Source organism: Cryptomeria japonica, chromosome 5 (assembly GCF_030272615.1).
Source record: "Cryptomeria japonica chromosome 5, Sugi_1.0, whole genome shotgun sequence".
NCBI lineage: Eukaryota > Viridiplantae > Streptophyta > Pinopsida > Cupressales > Cupressaceae > Cryptomeria > Cryptomeria japonica.
The window spans coordinates 711235367-711260291 of record NC_081409.1 but is presented as its reverse complement, the minus strand read 5'-3'; the positions used below and the strand labels follow the sequence as shown (position 1 = coordinate 711260291).

At 36.3% G+C, this 24925-nt stretch overlaps 1 protein-coding gene across 1 annotated transcript; it reads right to left on the bottom strand.

Moving 5' to 3' along the window:
- Nucleotides 1-17323: 17323 nt before the first annotated feature.
- LOC131042173 (G-type lectin S-receptor-like serine/threonine-protein kinase At2g19130) lies at nucleotides 17324-19867 on the bottom strand. Its single transcript, XM_057975508.2, has one exon. The coding sequence runs from the start codon at nucleotides 19865-19867 to the stop codon at nucleotides 17456-17458; it is 2412 nt and encodes an 803-aa protein (XP_057831491.2). The 3' UTR covers nucleotides 17324-17455.
- Nucleotides 19868-24925: the final 5058 nt, after the last annotated feature.

The following is a 24925-nucleotide window of genomic DNA, read 5'->3' as shown; positions in this document are numbered from 1 at the left end:
CAAGATTGAAGTTGTTTACTGTTAAGTTGTCATAACAGTCAAGCCGGTTGATGTCAAGTATTCTTATGAATATTGATCTTGACTGAGATATGTTTACTTTGTGTGATTGAATTTGAGTTTGGGAACTTTGTATCAATTTTTGAATATACTAATTCATCCCCCTCTTAGTATTCTACCAGATACTTATTCTTTCATCATACCATCAAACTTAGCTGCTGGATTGCCTTCACCCTCTCCAGATCTACCTTGATGCCTTCTTTGGAAACAATGTGATCAAGCAATTTACCTTCAGTAAAACTAAACGCTGACTTCTTAGATTCAAAGACACTCCATGCTCTCTGTACCTCTGCAAAACTTTCCTCAAGTCTCTCAAATGACACTTTCTCCTTTTTGAGAAAATAGTTAAATCATCAAGGTACACAAAAATTATTTTTTCTTTCAAGTGACCAAAAGACAAGTCCATAGCCCTTTGGAAGGTTTCTCTAGCATTTATCAGACCAAATGAAATCCTTTTACATGCAAAGGTACCCTAGGGAGTGATGAAACTTTTTTTATGTTGATCCTTTTCTGAGACACTAATCTCATTATAGCTTGAAAACCCGTCTAGCATCAACATCATCTTAGAACCCAAGACTACTTATAAAATATGATCCATAGCACGCAGTAGATAATTATCCTTCAGACTAGCTTGATTCAAATTTATAAAATCCACACAAATCCTTATTTGTCCATTCTTTTTATGAACTGGAACTTAATTAGCTATCCAGGTGGAATGATGAATACGATATATAACTTTTGCCTTTAACATTTTATCCACCTCCTTGAAGATGGACTCTACAACCTTGGGATTAAAGTTTCTCAATTTCTTCTTGAATGGACTTGTTCCTGGTTTCATAAGAATATGGTGTTGAAACTGCCCATCTCTAAAAATTTTCAGATTATCATAGCACCAGGAAAACACATCCCTGCATTTCATTAATAGATTAACGAATCTTCTCTTCTTTTCAAGTGTACAACACTTTCCCAAATTGATGAACTTAGGATCCTTTTCATCACCAATATTAATCCTCTCATAATCAGCAGAATCATGAGTTACTGGTAATCTGTCATCCTTCCTCTTGATGAAAGAATCCTGGTGGTCAAAAAGGTGCTCTAAAGACACTGACCCTCTAGGAATTTTGTTTCCTTTGTTTTGGATAATTTCATATCATGGTTCTTCTCCTAGATTTGGGGAGAATTCCTTACATTCAGTTTCAGATCCTTCAAAGAATGTAGTCATGAACAGTTTAGCACAATGTAGAAATTTTTTAATGTGCTTATCATTTTCAAAGACCCTCCAAAATTCTGAGTTATCAAGGACACTTGGCCTATATATCAAGTCCACTTGATAAGTATCTACTGTGAATTTAGGATGAGGAATCAAGAGAGAAGCCGACACTGCCAAAGAATCAGTTTTAGAAGTAAATTCACATGGGATGGCTTCAATAGAAATAGCATCAAAACCTTCAATTTCATCCCATACCCTATTCCGGTAGTGGATTAATCTTTCATTCTTTATAATTAATAACCTTCTTACTTGTTTTACAATTAACTCAGCATCTCCTTTTACCTGTAATAGTTTCACTCCCAATTTCTTTGCTTTAGCTATTCCCAACAATAGAGCCTCATACTCAACAATATTATTTGTATTTTTAAACTCCAACTTGAAGGAGAAATGAATATGTTTGCCAGAAGGGGGAATAAGAACTACTCCATCTTGAGCACTAGATATTGAGCAACTTCCATTGAAATCCATTATCCATAGCTCGTCAAGTGCCTTAGGCTGAAACAAATTTCCTACAACTTTATTATCTAATAAGATCATATAATTCCCAAATTCACATTCAGGGTACAATATTTGTGGCTTTGGATCATCTAAAGGAAAAATAGTGAACTTATATTTGGCCTGTGGTTGTAAAATAACCTATTGTTCCCCTATGGGAAGAGTGGCTTGAGCCCAGTCCATTTTAATTTCGCCTCCTAGGTCTCTACAAAATGTATGACTCAGTAACATGCCATAACTTGTAGGAATATCAGCTATTAAAATAGTGAACCTAACTCTTTTATCAGGATCAGTGGCAAGGGCCACTTGAGCATGTTTAATCTGCCCTAACAAGGGTATCTGTTTGGAGTTCATGGAGTAACATCTATAGAAGTTTTTTGTCAAGGATAATCTGAGAGCCTTGGCTACAATAGATGGCATGATGATTTTGATAAAGATAAATGGGTTTTACATGGACCCAAAACCAAGAGTTTTACAGAACCTGGCCATTAGCCAACCAAACAAAAACTAATAGAAAAACAGGGGAGCACCCTAGACCGAACACAAAAGAAAAAAGAAAAATAGGCAACAAAACAAAAGAACTCAAATAAGAGAGTGCACCAACTCCTTGTTCTTCTGGATGGTAACCTTGTTGATTTCCTCCAATTCCTCCATAATGAACCTGGAGGTACCCTTATTGCTGCTCCTGCTTTTGGTCTTGGAACTAGGTCCCGTAGTTTTATTGCCGCCAACAACAAAGTCTTCACCACCCAGATCTTTCTTTCTATTGCTGCCATCAGGATCACTGTCAATAGGATTGGATCTATACTCCACCACCATAGCATTTATCTTTTCCAGCCCCTCCATACTATTATTCATGTCCTCCTTGCTTATGTCAACAAGATTCTTAAGGTTTTTCTTGATCTCCTCCATAGACTAGTCAACCTTCTCAATTCTTTGTTCATGTTTACATTTCATAACCTTGATATCATGGGAAATCTTCTGGGTCATGATCATGAGATTCTCTATTTTTCTAGGCTTAGGTGAACCAGTGAAGATATCAATTATCTCCTTAATCCCCTCTTTGAGGGTATCAATCTCCTTCCCCACCCACTTCCAGCAGTTCTCTTGGCTTCTAGTTGCTTCCATCACCAGATTCATTAGAGAAATTTCCTTCTGTAAACCACTATCTACATCTTTAGGCAGAGTCCCCTGCTTCTCCTTGAGGATATTAAGAGGAATGTCCAATTTGATTTCTTGGTCCAAGGTCTTGGGACCATAGTCTTTAGCAACAAACTTATTCTTTTTAGAATAAGGATCAGTTTTAGAAATCATCTTGCTGGTCTATTTATATTTACTTGTAACCCATCTGGGGGGTTTCTTACTGCTATGGGTTTAAGGAGTGACTAACATCTCACCCTCTTCAACCATCCTATAATCAGAGTCAACAAGAGGTTTGGTACTCCCACTATCCTCCATCTCCATATCCGAATCAGAGACATCTTGAACATTAGTATTAGGGATTTGGCCTTTCTTAGAGAGAGAGGGCACAACTTCATGGGCTTTGGCATACTCCATAATGAGCACAATAAGCCCTTCATGGAGGATTGGATTATTCAGATTCTTATCATGTTTTTTAAGACTATTCTCCAAAGAAGAAACTAGATAGAAAGGAATCGAAATAACTTTTCCATGCCTAAAGTGATTCAAGAGGATAAAATGATAAGAAAAGATACTGGCATATCTGCCATCAAGCGTAATATACCTCATGATGAATTCAATGATATCTACCCAGGGAGCCATTAGATCCTTTCTTTTATAGCCACAAATTAGCCATTTTATTAACTATTGAACGCTCCTTATCTTTATCAAAAAAAATTGCCATGTCTTCCTCCCCTATTTTTTTGTCTTTGTGAAACCTTCTTCCATTCATAGCCAAACACGTAACCATAGCCATTAGGGTTTCATCCAGCTAAAATTCAGCACCATAAGCCCTCAAAACCCCTATCTTCCACCCATTGACAAATGTTTTCATGAGAAGATGAGAAGGACCATGGAGCCTTTCCATGAAGGGAACCATTCCCCCATCAATAATTCCCTGCCACACCTCCTTATTTTTCTTCCATTTATCAAAAATGGGTGATTCTTGCCTATTCTTGTCCCCACCCATAATAGTCTAGGTCGCCAAATAGAAGAAAGAAATGGGCCACACTAGACAAGTCTCCAAACGAAAGCAGGATAGGGGCCACACAAGAAGACAAAAAATCCAGGCACAAGGGAAGTTTATAGATCTTCAAATACAGAAATTGAAAGGCAACCATTTCCCCAATAACTTAATCAAATCATGATTGTTATTCATTGATTACTGCAAGTGGATGGTATCATCATATGCTAGGTCACACAAGTTTTTTGGGAAAGTCCCAATTGCTCCACCATTTTGCTGCCACATAGCCCACCACCATATTGACCAATAAATCCACCACTTTATTGCCTTCTCAAAATACGTGAGAAATTTTGAATTCATCCAACTCTTTAATCATATCACAACAATATTTGTTCAAGTTGGCAATAGTCCAGCTAGGATCCATACGCCCATTCAAACAATTGATAATGTTGAGTGAGTGAGATTCCAACCAGACATTTCTAAATCCTTCCCTTTTAGCCACCCAAAATGGGCAGCATTGGCCTCCACAAAATAGTTGGATTGGGTGCCCAGAGGGACCACTGCTACAGAAACCAGCAGACCCATAATATTCCTAGCCACTCCCCCACACCTAGCCGACCCAGGATTCCCTTTAGCCGCCTCATCCATATTGATTTTAATCCATCCCACAAGGGGGGATGCAATAAAATATTTTATCTGCACCATTTAATGTTGTGCACAAGAATGGAGATATTCCAACCAATTTGCCACCATTTAATAGTATCCCACTCCTCCTAGAGGGTAGGGAGGGGATGATCATTCCTCGTATTGGGAAGGAGTGAAGAAAATTCTCCTTGATATCATTTCTAATTCTAATAGCCACAACAAGCGCAGGAGATTCCAAATCTCTAAAAACTCTATTATTTCTTTCTTTCCAAATACCCCAGGCAATATGAGGAAGAGACATCTTCCAGAGGACTCTCAAAACCTGATTGTTGAAAGGGCACTTCTGTTCAAACCACAGCCTTTGAAAATAATTAAGGAAGACCCAATTGGTGTTCCAGATATCACGAGAGAAACTCCAGATATCCATGGAAAAAAAGCAGTGCAATAGTAGATGACCAACATTTTCCTCTACTTCTTTGCATAGGAAGCATTTGTTAGTAAGAGGAAGGCCTCTTTTGCAAAGATTGTCAATGGTAGAAATATTACCCTATGTGAACAGCCAAAAAAAAATGTTAATTTTTGGAATTAAAGATGTTATCTAAGGCATGATGACATGATGTTATCTGAGGCACCAAAGTCTATAATACAATTATTTAGTTTATGACTATTTATGAATAGGGATATATAAAATAACTTAGGTTTCGATTCAAAGACAAACAAAATGTTGTCAACTTAATGAGCAACTATTTCAAGGGAAGCTTCATGAGTAGAAAGATAAGTTGACACATCTCTTTGGGAGGACAAAGTAGCATTAGCTGATTGTTGTATAATATCGGCTTGTACATATGCATTATTTCCTTTCACAAACTTAACCAACCTATCATGTTCTTTAGAGTTTAATTTAAGATATCCAGCTAGCGTAATTTGAATCTGAGCAGATTTACAAAATTCAACAATATCAAATGAACCCTCAGTGTCTACAGACTTCAGTAAATGAGGTGCTTGAGGTCTCAAATCATTATTATGAAGCTGGGAAATAATTTCCTTACCTTTGGGGTTCACAAAAGAGGATGAAGAAGCACCTTGAGGTTTGACATTCTGCTGGTTTCTGGTTAGCACAACACAAGAAGGATCCTCCAAGGTAACCAAAATATCAACCCCTCTTTTTGAATCCGACTCATACTCTAGGAAGTGGATTCCAAAGTCACCAGGTTGTTTGGGAGATTCTTCTTCACTTGATTCCAGCGGTGCCTCCTTTGAACCAACTAGTTGAGCATAACGTACCATTTATGAGCATTAATTTCTATCATGATCATCAGGAAGATGAAATATACACATGTTGGCTTTAGATGGGGGTGCCTCAATTTCTAGTCTTTGTTGCATAGGAGGCAATTGTAAAACTCTACTTTCGGCTCCTGTTGACTGATTAGGGACCTTCCTTGAAATATCCTGGTAAGGCTATGGATAAGAAGTATTTGTTCTGGGTAATTGCCTCTTCAAAGTTATCATGTCATTCATTAGTCACTGAATCACAAGATCGAATGGAGTTGATGCCTGTGCTGTGGAAGTTTGAAAGTTTCTCTCTTTCGCTTTCCCACAATGATCAAATCATCTTCTAATTCTACTGCCAATGTTTTCACATTAGCTAGGGTTGCTACTCTTTGGTTATGGATCAGGAAACCAATCTTAGTGGGCATAGAATTAATGAAAAAGCATTTCAAATTATCATCAGAATGCCTTTGGTTTGCTGGAATCTTATGAACGATTTTATCAAACTTAGCTACAAAATCTCTCATGGACTCAGGAATTTATTTCTTTAACTAGGCTAATTGGGCTAGAAGAGAATGTTCAGCTTCAGCTAATTTGAACCTAGCCTTGAACCTAGTTTTAAGATCTTGCCAATTAGTAATTGCACCATTTGGTACATGATAAAACAAATCTGCTACTACCTTAGTCAATGTTTGTACAAACAATCTCATAGCCACAGCTTCATGTTGAACAACTAGAACACCATAAGAAACATTAAATATACATTCAAATGCTCGTCTGTTGAGACCTTTCCATCACCACTGAATCTAGGAAAATGATCTCTTTCTCATTTGGGTGAAGGATTAATATTTGCACCAAGATCAAGTGGTTCTACAACAGGGCCCTAGGGATTGTTGACAGCCATGGGTAGAATGATATCTAAAGGTGTAGGGTTGATTACACTAGGGACAGCAACACCATGTAATGTTAGGGCTTGACAGATAGGAGATATAGGTGATATAGAAGAGGGAGTTGGAGGTCTACTCTTGGCTCTTCTTCTAGGTGTAAAGGAGGTTAAGAAGTTAGAGTCTTGGAGTTCCTGAAAAACAGAATCAATCACCCCTTCAAGCCTTTGGGACCTTGCATATCTTCTCGACTCTAGCATGTTAATGATGTAGTACTCACTTCAAACAAAAAAGGAAATTAAGCCACTGATAAGACAACCTTACTTATCTTATGATTCAACCTCCAATCTTATTATCCGACTCCCCAATAGAGTTGCCAATAATATGTTGGTTAACAAATTTAGCCTTTCTTAATTTTACGATGAATGAATCATGTATGCCCTTAGTTTTACGAAAGGCAAATTGAACCAATAGTTGGGTAATACAATGAATAGATTACCCTCTACATAATGGTGCAGCTTCCTGTATGATATTAAATGAATTTTTAAATATACACAAATATTAACTTCACTTTTAACCAGAAAGCAAGAAAAGGAATTTCACATTCATTAGTCAACACCACATGAATGCTAGGAAGATAAATATTCTATATGTAAACCCAAAGGTTTACAATCAAAATAACTTCACTTCTAAGAATTTTTAATTAAAGAAATAATAAAATCATGGACTCTAATTGAGTCTCTCTTGTGTCTCATAGGACATGGGGAATAAAAACATCCACACAAAATTAATGAAAGGATTACTTATCAAAATCATTCATAGACATATGAAAGTGGATAATCAAAGAAGCAATAGATTTTACACAAACAGATATATTCCAATGGAGATTCTTTTTTCTGAATTCAAATACACATATTTGAAAGTTGTTCAAAATGTCTAATTTTATTCACTGATAAAACATCTTCATTGAAAATCCACTATATCCAAAACAAAAGTCTGTTAATTTTTCACAAAATTTCTCAGACCATTTTAAAGTATTTTCCCAGAAATATATAGTTAAACTTCTTCCCTTAACCACTCGATAACCACAGAGTTATAATACTCTGCTCGAGGATAAAATAAATATTTTGTTTTAAAAACTAACTTTTAAAATCGTTTCTTGACTATACATAGTCAAAAACAAAGAAAACACAGGAACAATTATCCATTTTATGACAACGGGCGACCAACTTGATCTTTCTTCCATTTCGTGAATGCCTCCATGAATTCTTGGATGCCAGGTTCATTTGGAATGCCTACGTGTAAAATCCGTTGTTGCCAAACCTCCTTATCACGACACACCTATTTTACTTTTTCCACAAGATTTTTCAAATGATCTATGCATAAAAATAGTAAGGATTCAATTCTGGCAATGATGGAGAAATATTTATTGGTGACCACTATTGCACTCTTAACCATATCAATATGTATTTCAAAGGATTTTCTTATGGCATTCGCAGTGTCAAAATTTTCTCCATCCTCCTTCATATATTTCACCTCCATGCATTTCAGATCATTAAGCATGTTTTGCACCAATTCAAACAATTCTCGCCCAAGTTTTATAAATTCCTCATAGACCTGTTTTATTACTGCATTTATCCATTCAATATTATTTTTTTAGATGTATAGAACAATGTCATCAAATCCCTATAAAGGCTTCTCTGCAAGGAACTTCACTACGCCATGCCTTTGAATTTCTTCCATGTAAGCTACTGTTCAGGCCCATTTGGCTTCTTTATTCTTTCTAGTTATGTTTTCCTTTCCCAACTCTCAGATGAATTTAGTAGCATCATCATACACCTTTTTCAAATACCAAATGTATTCTTTTCCCTCTTTCCTAATCGTAACCAACCATTCAAGGAACACTCTATGCACCATTTTATTCCTTTGTACTTCTACAAACAACTTCTGATTGCTAGGGGATTTAAGATCAAAGAGTGTTGGTTGTGCAGACAGTGGTTGGGGATCTGGTCCATGGATTTCATCAATGTATTCCACCATTTTTCTTAAGGCTTCTTTCAGTTTCTTTTTGTCTTTTTCATCCTTCCAGGTCCTGGTTATGATCTTTTTCGTTGAAGCTTAGAGATGAAGAATATATGTGGCCCGATAAGGAGTACCAATATTCACCTTTCCAATAGTAATATCTTGGGCTATAGGATTCTCTATTTTCTCATCTATCAATGGCCATTCTATCTCCATAGTCCAATTCCCACTGTCGGCATTAAAATCAATTTTTTAAATAGTTTTCAGCTTCTTCACTTTGGGCGTTTTCCCCAAGCACTTGCTCACCATGTCTTCCAGCGGGGTTGAAACTGGAATGATATTCCTTTTCTTTCTATTCAGAGAATTTTATAACCATAGGGGTCTAGTGCGCACAGGAGTTTCATCAGAGCCAACTTCGGTTTGTTTTTCATTCCTTACTACCAATATGGTAGGAGTGTTTGCCAAATTATCCACTTGCTAAGTTTCATTTGCATCATCAACATTTAGCACCTCCAAGTCTGGATGAGTTGAAGGATCTTCCATATCAGGAGAGGGTTCCAAATCAACTACCACTGAATACACATGAGATTTCTTAGTTTCATTTCTAGTTCTGGCACTGGTGATCCTAGTAGGAGCTAGTTCCTTTTTTATTTCCACCGGCCTAGCACTTTAATTAACTTTCATCTGTGTTCTGGATGATCCCACAACACAAGATGTAACATGGGAGTTAGCCAATGGGACTTTAGAGACAAAGTTGAACCTTTCTTAGAGCCCTTTCCCATTCTCCACTCTCTTATCCATATTTATGTTTTTCTGATAACTTGGAATGTCCTTGTTTGAATCTGATCCTCCTCATCTTTTTCCTAGTCCACTTCTAGAATGACTCCCTTTTGCCTATCATCCACAAACAAAGGATCCATCAATTCACTCTCATCATCCTTGATATTAGCAATATTCCTTTTCAACTCAAAGGCCATGATGACCTGCTATAGGGTGAACCTTTGATGTGTCCTCTTCCTAACTTCAAATTCATCACAACAATCAGCCCATAAATCCTCTATATTTGGCATATGGACAAAATCCTTTCTCAATGTTAGATGGGTGGCAGTGAATCCTTTGGCATCAAAATTTTCTTGTGGACAATATAATTGAAAATTCAATTTCTTGAATTCTAATTCCAAATTCAAGGCATCAGAGACACTATTGCAAATGAAATAAGTTAATTCAATAAGAAATGAGACACTTGACTAATGTTTAGCTTGGTAATTTATATCAATATAGGCCAGTTGCCTGCATCTCCATTAAAATGTACCTATCAAATGCATATCTAGGTAGCTTGTACGATTCTCCTTCAAAACCCCCTACCCTTAGGTAAGTAAACTTAGGAAACTATTTGAAGAAGCTATCACAAGTACCAATCAATTGCATAGATTCACCCGACAACCTTTTATGAATGTTTCCATTCAGTTCGTACACCATTTTGCCTAGAAACATGTCATGCAATTTACGATAATTTTCACAGGACCTTTGTTGCCGTAAATATGGGTGATATTCAAATATTTTCATATTATCCACCCATGCTTCATGATACAAACTAGGCCATGACCATATACATTCCAAGAAATACAGGAGATATGATGATAGATAGAATTTTTTGTTACCGAAGCAGCTTAAACCCTCATGCAACCTATCTACAATCAATTCTGCCCAATCAATATATCTTCTCTCAACAAAGATAACCTATATGAAAAAGTACATCCAATCTTCCCAATAATAGGCAATTTGGTTCCGCCTCACTCTATGTAACAGAATGACTATATCCCTAACCTCTTTGATTAGATGTTCTTGGGTCAAAGGATTTGGCAGTCGAGAACCTCCCCTTTGAAATTTTAACAACCAGTTTCTAGCAATGACATTCCTATAGAATGATTTATTTTCTGAGAAAAGTCCCTATGACTTACACACTATCCAATGCTCATATTGCTCCTTCTCAAGTATTTTCATAATGGCAGAAACAACCTCTAAACTAACCCTAAGTAGAACCTCACCATCTGTACCTCTTATGCATCTCTCTGTATGGTCATATCTAATCATGCATTCTAGAACCAGCTCATGACATGACGTTGTTGCAGGGAAAGTTGCCGCTTCCACTAACCCACTATCTAGAATCTTCTGCATTAAAGGGGAACGAGTGGAATTCCATTCCCATTCATGAAATTCATCTAGGTCTACTGATGGCATAAAAGTATCCCCTAACTCAGGCAAGGTGCTACAACCTTTAGGGAAGTCTTACTGACTTACAATTTGATTAAAATGAGAAAATATAATGAAATTAACTCTCAATTAGCATCTGACTATGCAAGAATGAGTTTCGGTTAAGCACTAAATCTCTGACTCTTTTCTCTTTTGAATACTCAATTTTTGTCTCAATCAGCTACTGGTTGGTCTGAAAGCAAAGTGCACAAGTTAAACTACTTTCAATTGCACCAAAATGGATCATCACACCACTAACACACCGAAAACCAATCTCCAAATTGATCTTATATATCCGGTCTTAACATAAAAGTAATCTCCTTCAAGTCAGCTTCAAGAACTATAATGTGTAGATCCAATTCAACTTCAATCTCATACAGAACATAGCATTGGACCAAAAGATTATAATAACATGCTTCCTAAGGGTCTTCCCAATCACCGAGATCACAAAAAACAATCACTAAAAACACCACAATCATAAAAACTTATTCTAGATCACAACATTACCAAAATACCCTATTATACCGGTTGACTACTTATGAGTTAACTCTAGCTTTTGGATAAGATGAATCACAACCGCCGGATATAATCACCAAGAGCAGTTACCATCAATGAAAACCCTAGACCATAAATCAAGCATCGAAAGTCACCAGAAGAGTGTCAATTGCCAACATGGTTGTGAGTATATTCTCCATGCTAACTTTACTCCCAAAGCCTGATTCTGACACATCATATTCCTTAGACCTTATCCCCCATCTTTTCTTGATCTATAGATTTTCTCTCAGTAGACTAGGGCTATTTTCTTCTATTCTAAGTTACCTTGCCAATAAAATCCTTTTAAGGGCTGGATTAATTTGTTACGGGTACCTGCTTGGAGGTCCAAACATGACATCATATAGACGGGAAGGTCTGATAAAACTAATTTGAGTAGAACAATTCTTCCTACCCAAGAGAGCCATCTCTCTTTCAAAGAAGCTAATTTTCTCTCAATTTTGTCATAAAGTGCTTCTCATAATTTTGAAGATTGGTAACATGTGTCAAGGCAAATCCCGAGATAAGTGAAGGGAAGATTTTCTATCTTAAATCTCAACCTGTTTTCTATTTTTATTTCTCTTCTCAGGTTAACATTGAAAAAGAAAATCTTAGACTTCTCATTACTTACCTCATGGAATGAATATTTTTCATACTGATTAAGAATCAACCTGAACTCTCAAGCCTCATTTTTATAGCCTTTCCCCATCACCGAGGTACCATCTACAAATTGTTCGTGAGTGCAAGAGTCCACTGCACTTGTAATCTGGATACTTGCAATCTTAGGTTGTCATTTTGCATCCAAGATGCTCCTAACCAATGCCTCAACCATTATTATGAATAAGAAAGGGGACAATGTGTCACCTTGCCTCAATCCTCTAGAAATATCAAAGAATCATTAAGGTGATCCATTAATAATTACTGAGAAGCGAGGAGTGGACATGCAAAAGAAAATCCTATCTATCTTTATTTTACCGAAACTGAAGACATCTAGGCATTTGCATAGAAAATGTCAATCAATCTTATCATATGCCTTTTTATATCTAGGTCGATTATCATACTTAGAATTTTATGATACTGTATTGAATGTATCACCTCCTAAGATAAAATTATGCCATCTACAATTGATCTGCCTAGTACAAACCCAATTTGTTCATCTAAAATTATGGTGAGTAGGACCTTTTTTAGTCTGTTGTCATAACTTTAGCCACAACTTTGTAAATCATGTTGCATAAAGAAATAGGTCTAAACTCTTCACATCTTGATGCATTCTCTTTTTTTGGAATAAGATCTAGAAATGTATTATTAATTTCTTTAAGAAATCTTCCTACTTGTTGGCCTGCAATGATAGCTTCCACCACATCATCCCCAATTACTAGCACTTCTGGTAAAACCTAGCCGGGAAGCCATCAAGGCCTGGGCCCTTATCGATTTGAAACTTTAACAGTGCTGATTCCACTTTAGACCTGGATATCCTTTCATTGAGCATCCGAATCTGATCTTCCAAAATTAGTTTGGGAATGAATTGGATGCATTTTCTTTGGTTAACTACATCCAACCCTTCCAAATTGTTAAGGATGTTCTTGAAGTACTCCACCATACTTTCTGCTATCATGGTAGAGTCTTCCAAGATCAGGTCATTTTCCTTGTGGATTATTGATAGTTTGTAGACTGCCCTTCTTTATTTCACCAAGATCTAAAAAAAAAAAGTACTTTTATCTCCATCCTCAAGCCGAGATTCTCTATATTTGTGCTTCCTGTATATCTATTCATTAGCTAAGATATCCTCAAAAAACTTCAAGAGTTTTTTTTCAAGGGTGAAACTATCCTGGTCCATTCCTATCTTAAGGACATGATTATTTAGGGTTGACATCTCATTTTCTATTCTTACTTTTTCAAAGAAGATGTTCTTAATATGCTCCCTATTTTAGACTAGCAGTTTGTATTTGATGGCTTTGAGTTTGGACACTAGACATAAGAATTTTTTCACCTAATACTTTTTTTTAGCTCCGCCATACTTGTAGATTTATGAAAAAGTCTTTGTGTCTCAACCACATGAATTCAAATTTGAAAGGGGATGATCTGAGTTTCTTATCTCCCAAAATTTCTAACAAGATTAGATAGTAGTTAGACCCCAACCAGGGTTGAACAGAGGCTTTCAGGTCCAAGGAAAGAGCGGACAGATCCCTTTTTATGAAAAATCTATCTTGTTTCTCTACAATCTAACTGAAATTGATCCTTTTGTTATTTTGTGTGAATTCCCCACTCCCACTCTCTATTCCCAACAAATTATTCCTACAAACCCAATTGTTGAAGTCCTCTTGATATCTACCTATCATATGAGATCCTCATCTTTTATCAGAATAGTGTAGGATTGCATTGAAGTCTCCTCCCAATATGATGTGTGTATTTGAATATCTTTCTATAAACCTCTCAATTTTTGTCCAAATTTCTCTTTTTCTTATGGTGTGTATCAGACCATAGACATTGATTAGAATGAATTTCATATTACTATTTAGAGATTGTACATCCCATCCCTACCAATGCTTTTCTGTTTCTAGTATCTCAACACTAACATCATTCCTCTTCCATGGAATAGCTAGACCCCCAGATGCACCATCTACATTCACTGTGTCTTCCTACCCGAGATCCAATCTTGTCAAGAATTATTTCACTTCTTTTTCTTTTAATTTTGTTTCTTGGAGGAGAATTATGTCAATTTGGTATGATGTACAGTTGTGCTTGACCAAGCCCTATTTGTTAGGGGTATTCAAATCCCTAACATTTCATGACAATTTTTTTAGAGCTCTAGAGGAAGGGAGGTTACCTTCCCCTTGGACAACATAGTTGTTATCTTCATTTACCCCTTTGCCTGCCCATCCAGGGTTTGAAGCTCTAAAACAGACTTTTACTCTCTTTTACCTAGGTATCTTTGCCACACTCAAGGAATTTTTTGGAGGCCATATCTTGATAAAGTCACAATCCAATATTAGGACATCTCAGGTTTTGTGAATTTGTTACCTCCCGATCATCTACATTTAGATTATGGAGCTCTTTGATTTTTTGAATCAGGGCTTACCACTCCAATTCTCTAAATTATTCATTTAGAATTTCATCATTAGAGTCCTCCACTGATTCAACCTCAATGTTCTTTGTCAATTGATCTCCAAAGTTTTTTTGGTTATGTGTGAAGAGCAGGTTATTTATCCATGTTGCTTCTCCTTGGTAGCTCCTCTACTCTATTGAGGCAAGATTCTTATTTATCTCAACCTGGAACGATTCTACCTCATGACAATTGAATTAATTTTTGCTTGGCCTCCACATCCTCCTACTTGCAAACATTGTCTTCCTATGTAGAGATGATTTCACCATTATTGTGAGTGGGGGAAGAAGAAATATGATCCCCTATTCTTATTTCAACCATATTGTTATGAGGAGGTTCATGGGATTCCATTTGTTGCATGGGGTGTCATGGCAGGAAATTATTTTGCTCTCTAGTTATTTGTGGTCCTGCTACCAATCCCTCTCCAATCTCAACTCAATTGGATTGACACATCATCCTATCACCGAGATTGATGTTCCTCTTCCTTGAAGCCCTAATGGGGCTATCCTCCCCATATCTATTATTCTCCCTAAAGGTAATATATGTTGATTTCCATTTAACTCCTTGAGCAATTCGTTATATAACTTTTATAGATGATATATTTGCCTCTTGTGGGGTTCACAACAATTTTTTGAAACCATGAGCCTTTGTCAATTAGGATTTCTAGATTATCCAAATACCTAAAGTTTGTATTGAGATCAATCAAGAATTTTGCCTTCCTTGACCTCCCTACATACAATTCTTCATCATATCCAATCATTTTCCCCAAAGAGTTCCCAATTTTTTCTAACACCTTTGTGTTCCCATACTCAGATGGGAGATTAAGTAAAGTCACCTAATGTGGAAACCATGTCGGATAGTGAGCTAATGGGTCAAAATTCAGCTCCCAAGTTAGCATGTAGAAACAATAACCCTCAAAGAAGTTAGGCTCTCCATGTAAAATTCCATCTTTTACATCTTTATCTCTATATTCAAGTAAGAAAAAACCTTTAGCTAGGGTTTTGATACTTACTTGATCTACATAAGTTTTCGAAAACTAATCCAGTATCCATTGAATTGGAGAATTCTTTCCTGTTCATTTGATGGATAGAGAACAATCCTTCAATTGATCTCTGTGGGATTGGAGGTAATATGAAGATATTAAAATCAATTTGCTCCTCCTCTCTGGCGGTGAGTAGGGTTTACTTCCTTAGATGTTACTGATGGTTGACTGAGGAATGGGATTTTTCCTTTGATTTTTTGGGAATTTGCCATTCTTAGCCGCTCCCCATTTCTTATGAGTAGAAACTTTCACTAGAAAGGCATTCCCCTTCCCCCCATGCCATAGGAACTTAGCCTTGTTTCGATTTTCCTCCACCATGCTTTTCTTCTTCCTGCCATAATTAGATCTTGCAGTGAGATCCACTGGCACCTTCCTATCTATCAGTAGAGTCCCTGAAACAACACAACTTCCCTTGATTGCCTGAGGATCTGTGGTGGATGGCTTGTTGCCAACCAGGATCAAATTTGCCTCAATCAAGATACCCTGCATACCTCCATTGCCAAACCGCTTCTTCCACTGATGTCTTCTTCGCTGATCTATCCATCCAGGCTAGCCTCGCTATCTTCACTTTTGATATTTGCGAGCCATTTCTTACTCAGATTATAGTGACAAATTGCACTTAAAATTTAGTTATTCATTACTCGAACTATATTATTTTTAAAAAATAATGGTTAAGATATTATTATATTTTTTATAAGGGTTAACAAAATCATTTTATCAAGCCCTCATAACATTAAAAAAAAATTTAAAAATTAAAACATAAAGTAATAAGCATAGAAAATATAGACAAGATATAATAAACTACATACAACTACATACAAGGATGCCCCACGTCAATTGAATGCCTAAATCATCAATAATTTTTTAAACATTTAGTATTTAGTATTCTCATACAACATCCATTTGATGGCAATTACTCCTACCTATTACCCTTTGTCTTCCCACCTTGCTTCATATTCTTACCTTTAGTCATCTTGCTTAAAGGCCATCTTTCAAATATTTGCTTCCTTGCATTTCTTTCATTATCTCCATACTAGTAAGATAATGAAATATTTTGTCTTCTTCTAATGGAAAAAGGCTTTAAAATAATATAAAGTTATTCATGTTTTTTACTGATATTTTTAATATTAACCATCTTTTGTAATAACAAATATTGGATATAATATTTAATAATAAAATTTCTTTGCATCATCTTATATTGTTGGTGAACATTTCAACCATTGATTTCAATATTTGTTTCTTCTTATAATAAAAACACATTCAATATAATAAAATAATTTATAAAAAATAATTGAAATTTGATATTTTAAAATAAATTTAAATAAAAATATTTTACATGAGTTATATTTACATGTTTATATATAGTTAATCTGAAATTCTGATCTTATGAAAGAATTCTAAAAATTATTTTATTGACCTAAAAGATAACATGAACAAAACTAATAACATCCTTCGTTTTTTTTTTTTCTTTTATAAGAACATCCACTTATTTATTTTTTTATATATAATTCTAAGATATCATAAAATTCCATTTCTTAAAAAAACTCAAATAATTCACATTAATTAAAATTCAAACATCATTGAAAAAAATCATATAAGACTACCCACCTTAAAATACATCCTAGCTTTTCTACAAGCTTAAAATGCATACCCTCTTTACATTATTCTACAACATTGTCATTGCTATCGTTATCAGTCCCAGTCTCGGTTCGGTTGGCTTGGTTTTCTACGACTGCAAAATTCAGCATCGGAGGAGTTTGAGCTCCATCTTCCCTTCCAGCATCCGCAGCACTTGCCCCATGCTTGGCCTCATCTCCTCCTCGCTTTCTATGCATAGCAATCCAATAACAATAGCTCTTCTCAGCTCTTCAACATCTGCCTCCGCTGCAACACTTTCGTCCACAATCTTAATCATCCTCCCCTGGCAAATTTGAGCTGCAGCCCATGCGGGAAAGTAATACTGACTTGAATCTTGCACGCTTAAATCCAGACTTCTTCGGCCAGAAACTATTTCCAAGAGCGTTATACCAAAACTGTACACATCAACTTTGGAAGTGATGGGAAGACCGGAGATCCACTCAGGAGCCAAATACCCTCTCGTTCCTCTGGTTGTGGTCAGTACATTGCTGAAATCTCTACCCACAAGCTTTGAGAACCCAAAATCTGCTAACTTGGGTGAAAAATTATCATCCAGAAGAATATTCTCGGGCTTTATATCTCCATGAATGATGCGATCTCTGCACTCTTCGTGGAGATAAACTAAACCTCGTGCAGTGCCTAAAGCGATCTGGAATCGGGTCTTCCAGTCAAGTACCTTTGGTTTACTTTTGGAGATACTTTCATCGAGAAATCCTAAAGCGATCTGGAATCGGGTCTTCCAGTCAAGAACCTTCGGTTTACTTTTGAACAGCAAGGAATTTAGAGAGCCATTGGGCATGTAATCATAAGCCAACAACCTTCTGGATCCTTCAGCACAAAACCCTCGAAGCCTGATCAAATTCCCATGTTGTATGCTGCCAAGAGAACTGATTTCCGCTCGGAATTCCTTCTCATGTTGTTTTGAAGCTTCTAAATTCTTTATGGCCACAAGCGTGCCGTCTCTTAGAGATCCTTTGAACACTGAGCCAAATCCTCCGCTCCCCAACTTAGACCTAAAATTTATTGTTGCAATCTTTAACTCCTTGTAACTAAACATTCTTAGAGAAGAGTCTGAAGAATCTTCACACATATCCATTCGTTGTCGTAGCCGATACCTCTGCCACATTAAAAATAAAAAGATAATCAAAGCGAGAGCGAGAGCACTCACAACAATTATGGTTTTGACTTTGGAGGAGGACGGTGGTTTATGAAACTTTGCAAGTGCTACTCGAATGGAGACAGTCGATCTGCTCTTCTGGATGTTTAGCAAATCTCCGGACCAGATTCTGCAGGGCCCTGAAGGAGAATTGAATGTAAACCCAGTACACGAGCAGTTGCGAAGGCAGGCTTTCTGGCAATCTACCTTTGTGGGTGCAGGGTATGACGAAGCTGAATCGTCAGGCAACGTTGCACCAGAGTCGATAAATTCGTCAGTGCTGCCTTTTTGGGAACTGCAGGTTAATGGGCTCTGCCGAACACAGCCACTTGACCACCAGTCATGTGAGTCCCAGGCGCGCTGGTCTGCCGGTGAAAAACCTTCCACGCAGCTGCAGGACTGAAGGTTGTCGGAGTTACAGCTTCCATAAGCGCCACAAAGACCATATACGTCGCATTGATCTGTGGGGCTTCTCCCTATCATGAATGGTTTAGCGTCATCAAACAAAGATAATGTTTGTATTGCTCCCGACTTAATTTTGAGAAAAGCTGAGACCACGCCCAGCACTGTATAACTTACATACAAACCAGAGCTAGTTCTTTCAAGGCTGACATTGTACAACTCTCCGTTTATCAGTTCAGGAAGCGCGCTCAGAATTTTGCCATCCCAAGTTCCACTCTTCCAATACTGGACAGAATTGTTCCATGTTAGCACGAATTGTGTAGCTCCAGATGGATCGAACTGAATGGAGAAAAGCCCAGGAGCCGGATCCATTGAGTTCTTCCAACCGATTAGCTTTTGCTGTCCACCGAACCTCATCCCAGGCAACCAGGAATCTACAGGATAGTCGAAACTCTGCCAAAGAGGCTTAGATTCATGGTAGTCGTTCAGCATCACAAAATTACCAGAATCTAACAGCACAGCGCGCGACGGCTTGTTCGATGTGTTGGCCGACCAAAGAGACGTGCCCTGTGCATCAAAAAGTCCCAGATTACCTTCTTTTGACAGCTTTAAAACGCCAGGCTTTTTCTTCGCTGGGCTCTCCCTATTAGCCACCCAAACGATGGTCTTCTCTGATAATATGGCATACCAGATGCCAAGATACCAGTTATTGCTTCCGTTTGGGCTGAAAAATCCCAATTCAAACGTGCCATTCTGTGATATTATTGTCTGATTTCCACAAAGCGAGGCGCCCAAGGGAAGAGAGTCTCCCCTATCAGTACCAGTAGATAACCCATGACAATTGGAAACTATAATTAGTACAATAAAAGCGAAGATCATATACGCTATTAGATCGTTTTTCCTCATTTCCAAATGCTTAGTTTTTCGGCGTTTCTCTTCAGCTCTTAACGTCTCCATGCCGGGTTCAAAGTTTTCTGGTCTTAACGCCGGTGGTCCAGTCAAAGTGTTAATACTAGAAATTGCGTCAAAAAGGTTCAATGGGTGCACCGGTAATTTTGATAGTAGGATGAACTTCAGCGTATTTGGAAAGAATAATTAGTAGAGTATGACTTTCTATAGCATAAATTAGTTGTGTATATTATTATTAGTTCCAGTGAATGCTAATTTTTCATTTGTTTAATCAATTCATTTGATTAAATATATACTCTAATTCATTTGTTTACGACTTTTTCGGCCCTCTCCCCACCCGAAAGGTTCGCGTGTGGAAAAACTTTCATTTACAAAAGAGAATGCCGGAAATCACGCACCTCAATTGATTAAATATATACTCTAATTCATTTGTTTACGACTTTTTCGGCCCTCTCCCCACCCGAAAGGTTCGCGTGTGGAAAAACTTTCATTTACAAAAGAGAATGCCGGAAATCACGCACCTCCAATGCTGACTGGCGATGATGAGTATTCACATTGTCTTTAGATTTTATTTCCAAAAAGTATTCACAATGTCTTTAGATTTTATTTCCAAAAAGTATTCACATTGTCCATTGCTTAGGATAAGAGGATAAGAAAAATTGAATCTTGTCCATTGCTTAGGATAAGAGGATACATTATCAAACTAAATTGAATTGACAGCTGGTCTTTGATTTTTGCAATTTTCTGCCATTTTTCTCATTTTTATGGCGATCACGAAAGGAATCAATTTGTCGTGCTGTAATAATTTTCTTAAAATCTGGATCGTGACAATTACGTTATTGCAGGGTTTCCTTAACATTTTGCGGTATATTTCCTGGAAGCAGCTTTTTTCCACTGTTTTCTTTGGAGCTGTCAAATCTCAACCAAATTATACTTCTTCACATAGTCAAATCTCAACCAAATGTGGCCTTGTTTGAGATTTGATCAAGTGCACATTTTCCTCTTCAATTGGTCTTTATGATTCTATGATGGGAATTCGAGGTGTTCATCAATGTGGAGGAGTTAGAATTTAATTTGACAAATTTATTTTTGTTGTTAATGATAATGGTAAGAGTAGCACATTTGGTTAGAATTTTGAGGTTGATTGGTTCATTTTTGTTGTTTTATGTATAGTTTGTCGTATCTAATGATCGATTTCTTGAACAACAATTGATTTATGTATAAAATATTGAACTCAACTATCAATTGTGAGAATTGGTGCTCATTTATCTATAGTTTATATAATTTAGTGGTCAATTGTTTGAATCCTTGCTTATCCGTTATAAGTTTTTTTCTAATTTAATGTTCAATTGTATTGGAAAATGAGTTACATGCAAATTATAAATGAACTTATCACAAAAATAAAATTAACATAAAAATAATTAAATATATTTAAAAAATATTATTTTTAGTTTATGGATAGAGCTTCCAAAAATAGCCAACATCCATTTAACTTGAGATGATTTTATTTTTCTTTAAAACATTAAAAACTATAAGAAAACATATCAATATATTTAATAATTTATTTTCAAATTAACACTATAATTATTTACCATTATTTAGCACTTAATATAATTTTTATTTTATTTTTAAGATTAAAATATCGAAAAAAATTGGAATGATAGAAAAGTATTAGACAATAAAAATATAATATTATATTATGATAAAAAAAATGTATTAAAAGAAATACAAAAGTTTTCAACATATCAATTTTAAATATGGAATGCTTCCTAAATAGAAATATGGTTTGAAATATTTGAGGAACAATATTTCAAACCTTTGTCCAATTTCCTTTATTATTTACATTGAATATGGGAAAAAAAATGAGTATATTTTTTTAGAAAATTAGAAGGGTGGGCATTATTCATTAGCCTTGAGTGCATTCTAAAAATGTTAAAATTTGATAGTGTATTAAATATTTATGATATTACAATTGAATATTTTTTTTAAATAGTTTGTAAATTTTTTTAGAGAAATTATAAATTTTCTTAATAGATTATTTTTAAATTTATATAATAATACTGAAATGGAAAGGAACGGTCTCCTACCATATGTGATCTTCGCTCTTACTCTACTAATTATCTGTGACGAGTTATCTGCTGGTAGGGGAGAGTCTCTTTCCTTGGGCACCTTGCTTATTGGAAATCAGATAATAATTTCAAAGAATGGTACTTTTGAAAAGGACATCATCGTTTGGCTGGCTAATAAGATGAGTCCAGCGAAGAACAAGCCTAGCGTTCTGAAGCTGTCAAACGAAGGTAATCTGGGCATGTATCTTTGGTCGGTCAACGTGTCGAACAAGTGCCCACGGGCTGTGCTATTGGATTCTGGTAGCTTTTTAATGTTGAGCAATGACAATAAATCTGAGATACTTTGGCAGAGTTTTGACTATCCTGTGGATACCTCGTTGCCACAGATAACCAATTGCATAGGATTAGAAAATGTGGAAAAATCTTAATATGAGTTTATTTCATGCTAACGGTAAGTATGGAGGAGACAAGGGTGAACAACAGTTGTCACGTGCAGTTCTAACTGATTGCATACATGGAGGAACTGAGCATGAGGAGCTGAGCATGGAGACGTAGGAGAAAATAACTGACTATAACGGTGGCAGATTGAAGTTAGACGGTGGCAGGCGGAGCTAATTTTAGTTGGGATTATAATCTCCAACATTTCCCTTAATCACAACTACCACAAATGCTACGACATTCTCTAATTTTTTTGTTCTCTAATTCTTTTGTCGATGACTGCAATGTCTCTTTCACTCATGCTGCTGTATTGAAAATCTTAGCTTTAGAGGGCTATGCTGGTCTCTTTTTAAACGATGATCAAATTTCATGCAATCTATTCCTTGACTACCACAAATCATTGTCTTCAAATGACAATCCTCTGCCTACTACATCTTTGGCTATCTTCTCTCTCTTGACTTCTCTTTCTTAACTGTCAAGACTTAACTAGTGGTCTTTAGACCTTTTTTCTTCTTTTAATTAGTGACTATGATTTGCAGGGTGACAACATTACTATGCTTCCCCTGATTTCTTGAATTGTTTGCTAACGTTCTCTTCAACTTTTGATAGTATGACTTATGCTTTGCAATTGTAGCTTTGGCTACATTAGTTGATTTTTCTTTTCTATCTCACCTTGGAATTTTGCAAATTATCCCTAACCAATACAGATGTAAGGTGGTTTTGGCTTACCACTAACCATTACACTAAGTGGTTTCTAGCTGACTACAAATCTCGCATACAAATGGTTTCGAATGGTCACAAACTTCACACATAAGTGGTTTCAGATGGCCACAAAACTTAACAAACAAGTGGTTTCATATGACCACAAAACTATTATGATGGAGAAACAAATTTACAATACACACTTTATCTAATAAAAAAACTTTCATCACCTAAAAGTTGCTCCTTGCTTCTGCAAGATTTTCTCTTCTTTTCAGTTGCTCTTTCTTGAAGCTACTACTACAACAATTTCCTCACATTACCCAAAATTTGATTTGGGTCTTCTACTTCAGCATCAAATTTCTCTTAATCTCTAAACTCTTCAGGCTCTTTCTCAATCTTTACTTTACTCTCTAATCTCTTCTGGACCTCATGCAATGACTAAGAATGCAAGCTCTCCCTCCTTTAGCTACAACTTCACCATGACCAATTTTGGTCCGTTAAAATGATCTCCAAATCTCCACAATCTCCAAATCTATTTGCACATAGTGGGATCTTTTTGACTTCTACAATAGTTAAAACCCAGCCCTTTATCTCATGGTTCTGGGCCCTCCCATGAGGGAGTTAGGCCCAGACCAACTCTGATAACCCTTTCTCTGATACCAATAGGAAAGAAGAGGAAGAAAAATAAAAGAGAAATAAAAATAGATTTTATTAATTGATATAGGAAATATATTACATAGCCTTATCTATAGAATGGTTTAAATCCATGAATAATGGGAGATCAAATACAAGATGAACTATGTAACTTTCATCTCTTATGCATGATAAAAGATTAGATATAAAACTACCTATTTAATAGGGATCATATGAATACTTGATGGAGGGACGTAGGGTCCTAATATGGATAGAAGGGAGGAAGGATTTGATTTTAGAATAAAAGGACCCAAAATAGATTTGGAAGATAAGGATTGTGATTACTTAGATTTAGATGGAGGAATGTGGGATTTAGTAGGGTCACCAATGTTTTGAGAGTAATTTTTGTAGCCAAGACCATGACAATTAATATTTTCTTTGATATGAAGAGGTTCTAATATACCTTGTTCCTGTAGGTGTAACCGTTTGCCTTGATAATGCATGTTTTGATCAATATTTTTAGCAATGGGATACATGTTATTTTTTAAATAAGACACGAGTCCATTTTGAGGAGGGTATAGTATGGAAGCAATGACAGGATCATGAAGTAAACTAGACCGAATAGAAATAGAGGAACCCATCTGATATGCACAAGATTCATGAACAACTTGGATAGATGCAATGAGATTGTTAGGGTTTCAAGCAGATCCAAAGCAAATATGAACTAACAATTATATGCAGATTTAAATACAAAAGATAAAGGAATAAAACAAGACATAGATAACACAAAGATTTAACGTGGTTCACCCAGAATGGGTTACGTCCACCATACATAGCCGTCCAATCTTTCTTATTATCCAGCAAAAATAGTACATCAACCTTACAATGCCTTAAGCATCCCAACCACTTATAACATGCATTTTTAGGGCAACAATCAAAGTTGGCCTTTTTAGGGTTTTATTACAATGTCGGTTTTCATCAACAAAAAATACCCCCCAAAAAAATTTTCTCGGGTGCTCATGCCCCCAAACCCCCACTTTTCTCGAGGGCTGCTGCCCCCGAACCCTTGTCTGGGGCCTAGCTCAGCCCCAAACCCTAGCGAGAATACATGCTAAGTGTACAGTACTTTTCTGATTAGTCACCACATTTCAACAATCTCCCACTTGGAGACTGATAATACACGACACCATTGTACATGCAGCATCTGTTGGATAAAACACTAGGATTCGACTGGTATAAATTCCACAATTATCAATCAAGAATA

Bases quoted from the DNA above. Each gene is read 5' to 3' on its own strand.
- LOC131042173 (XM_057975508.2), bottom strand. From the start codon at position 19,867: ATGGAGACGTTAAGAGCTGAAGAGAAACGCCGAAAAACTAAGCATTTG.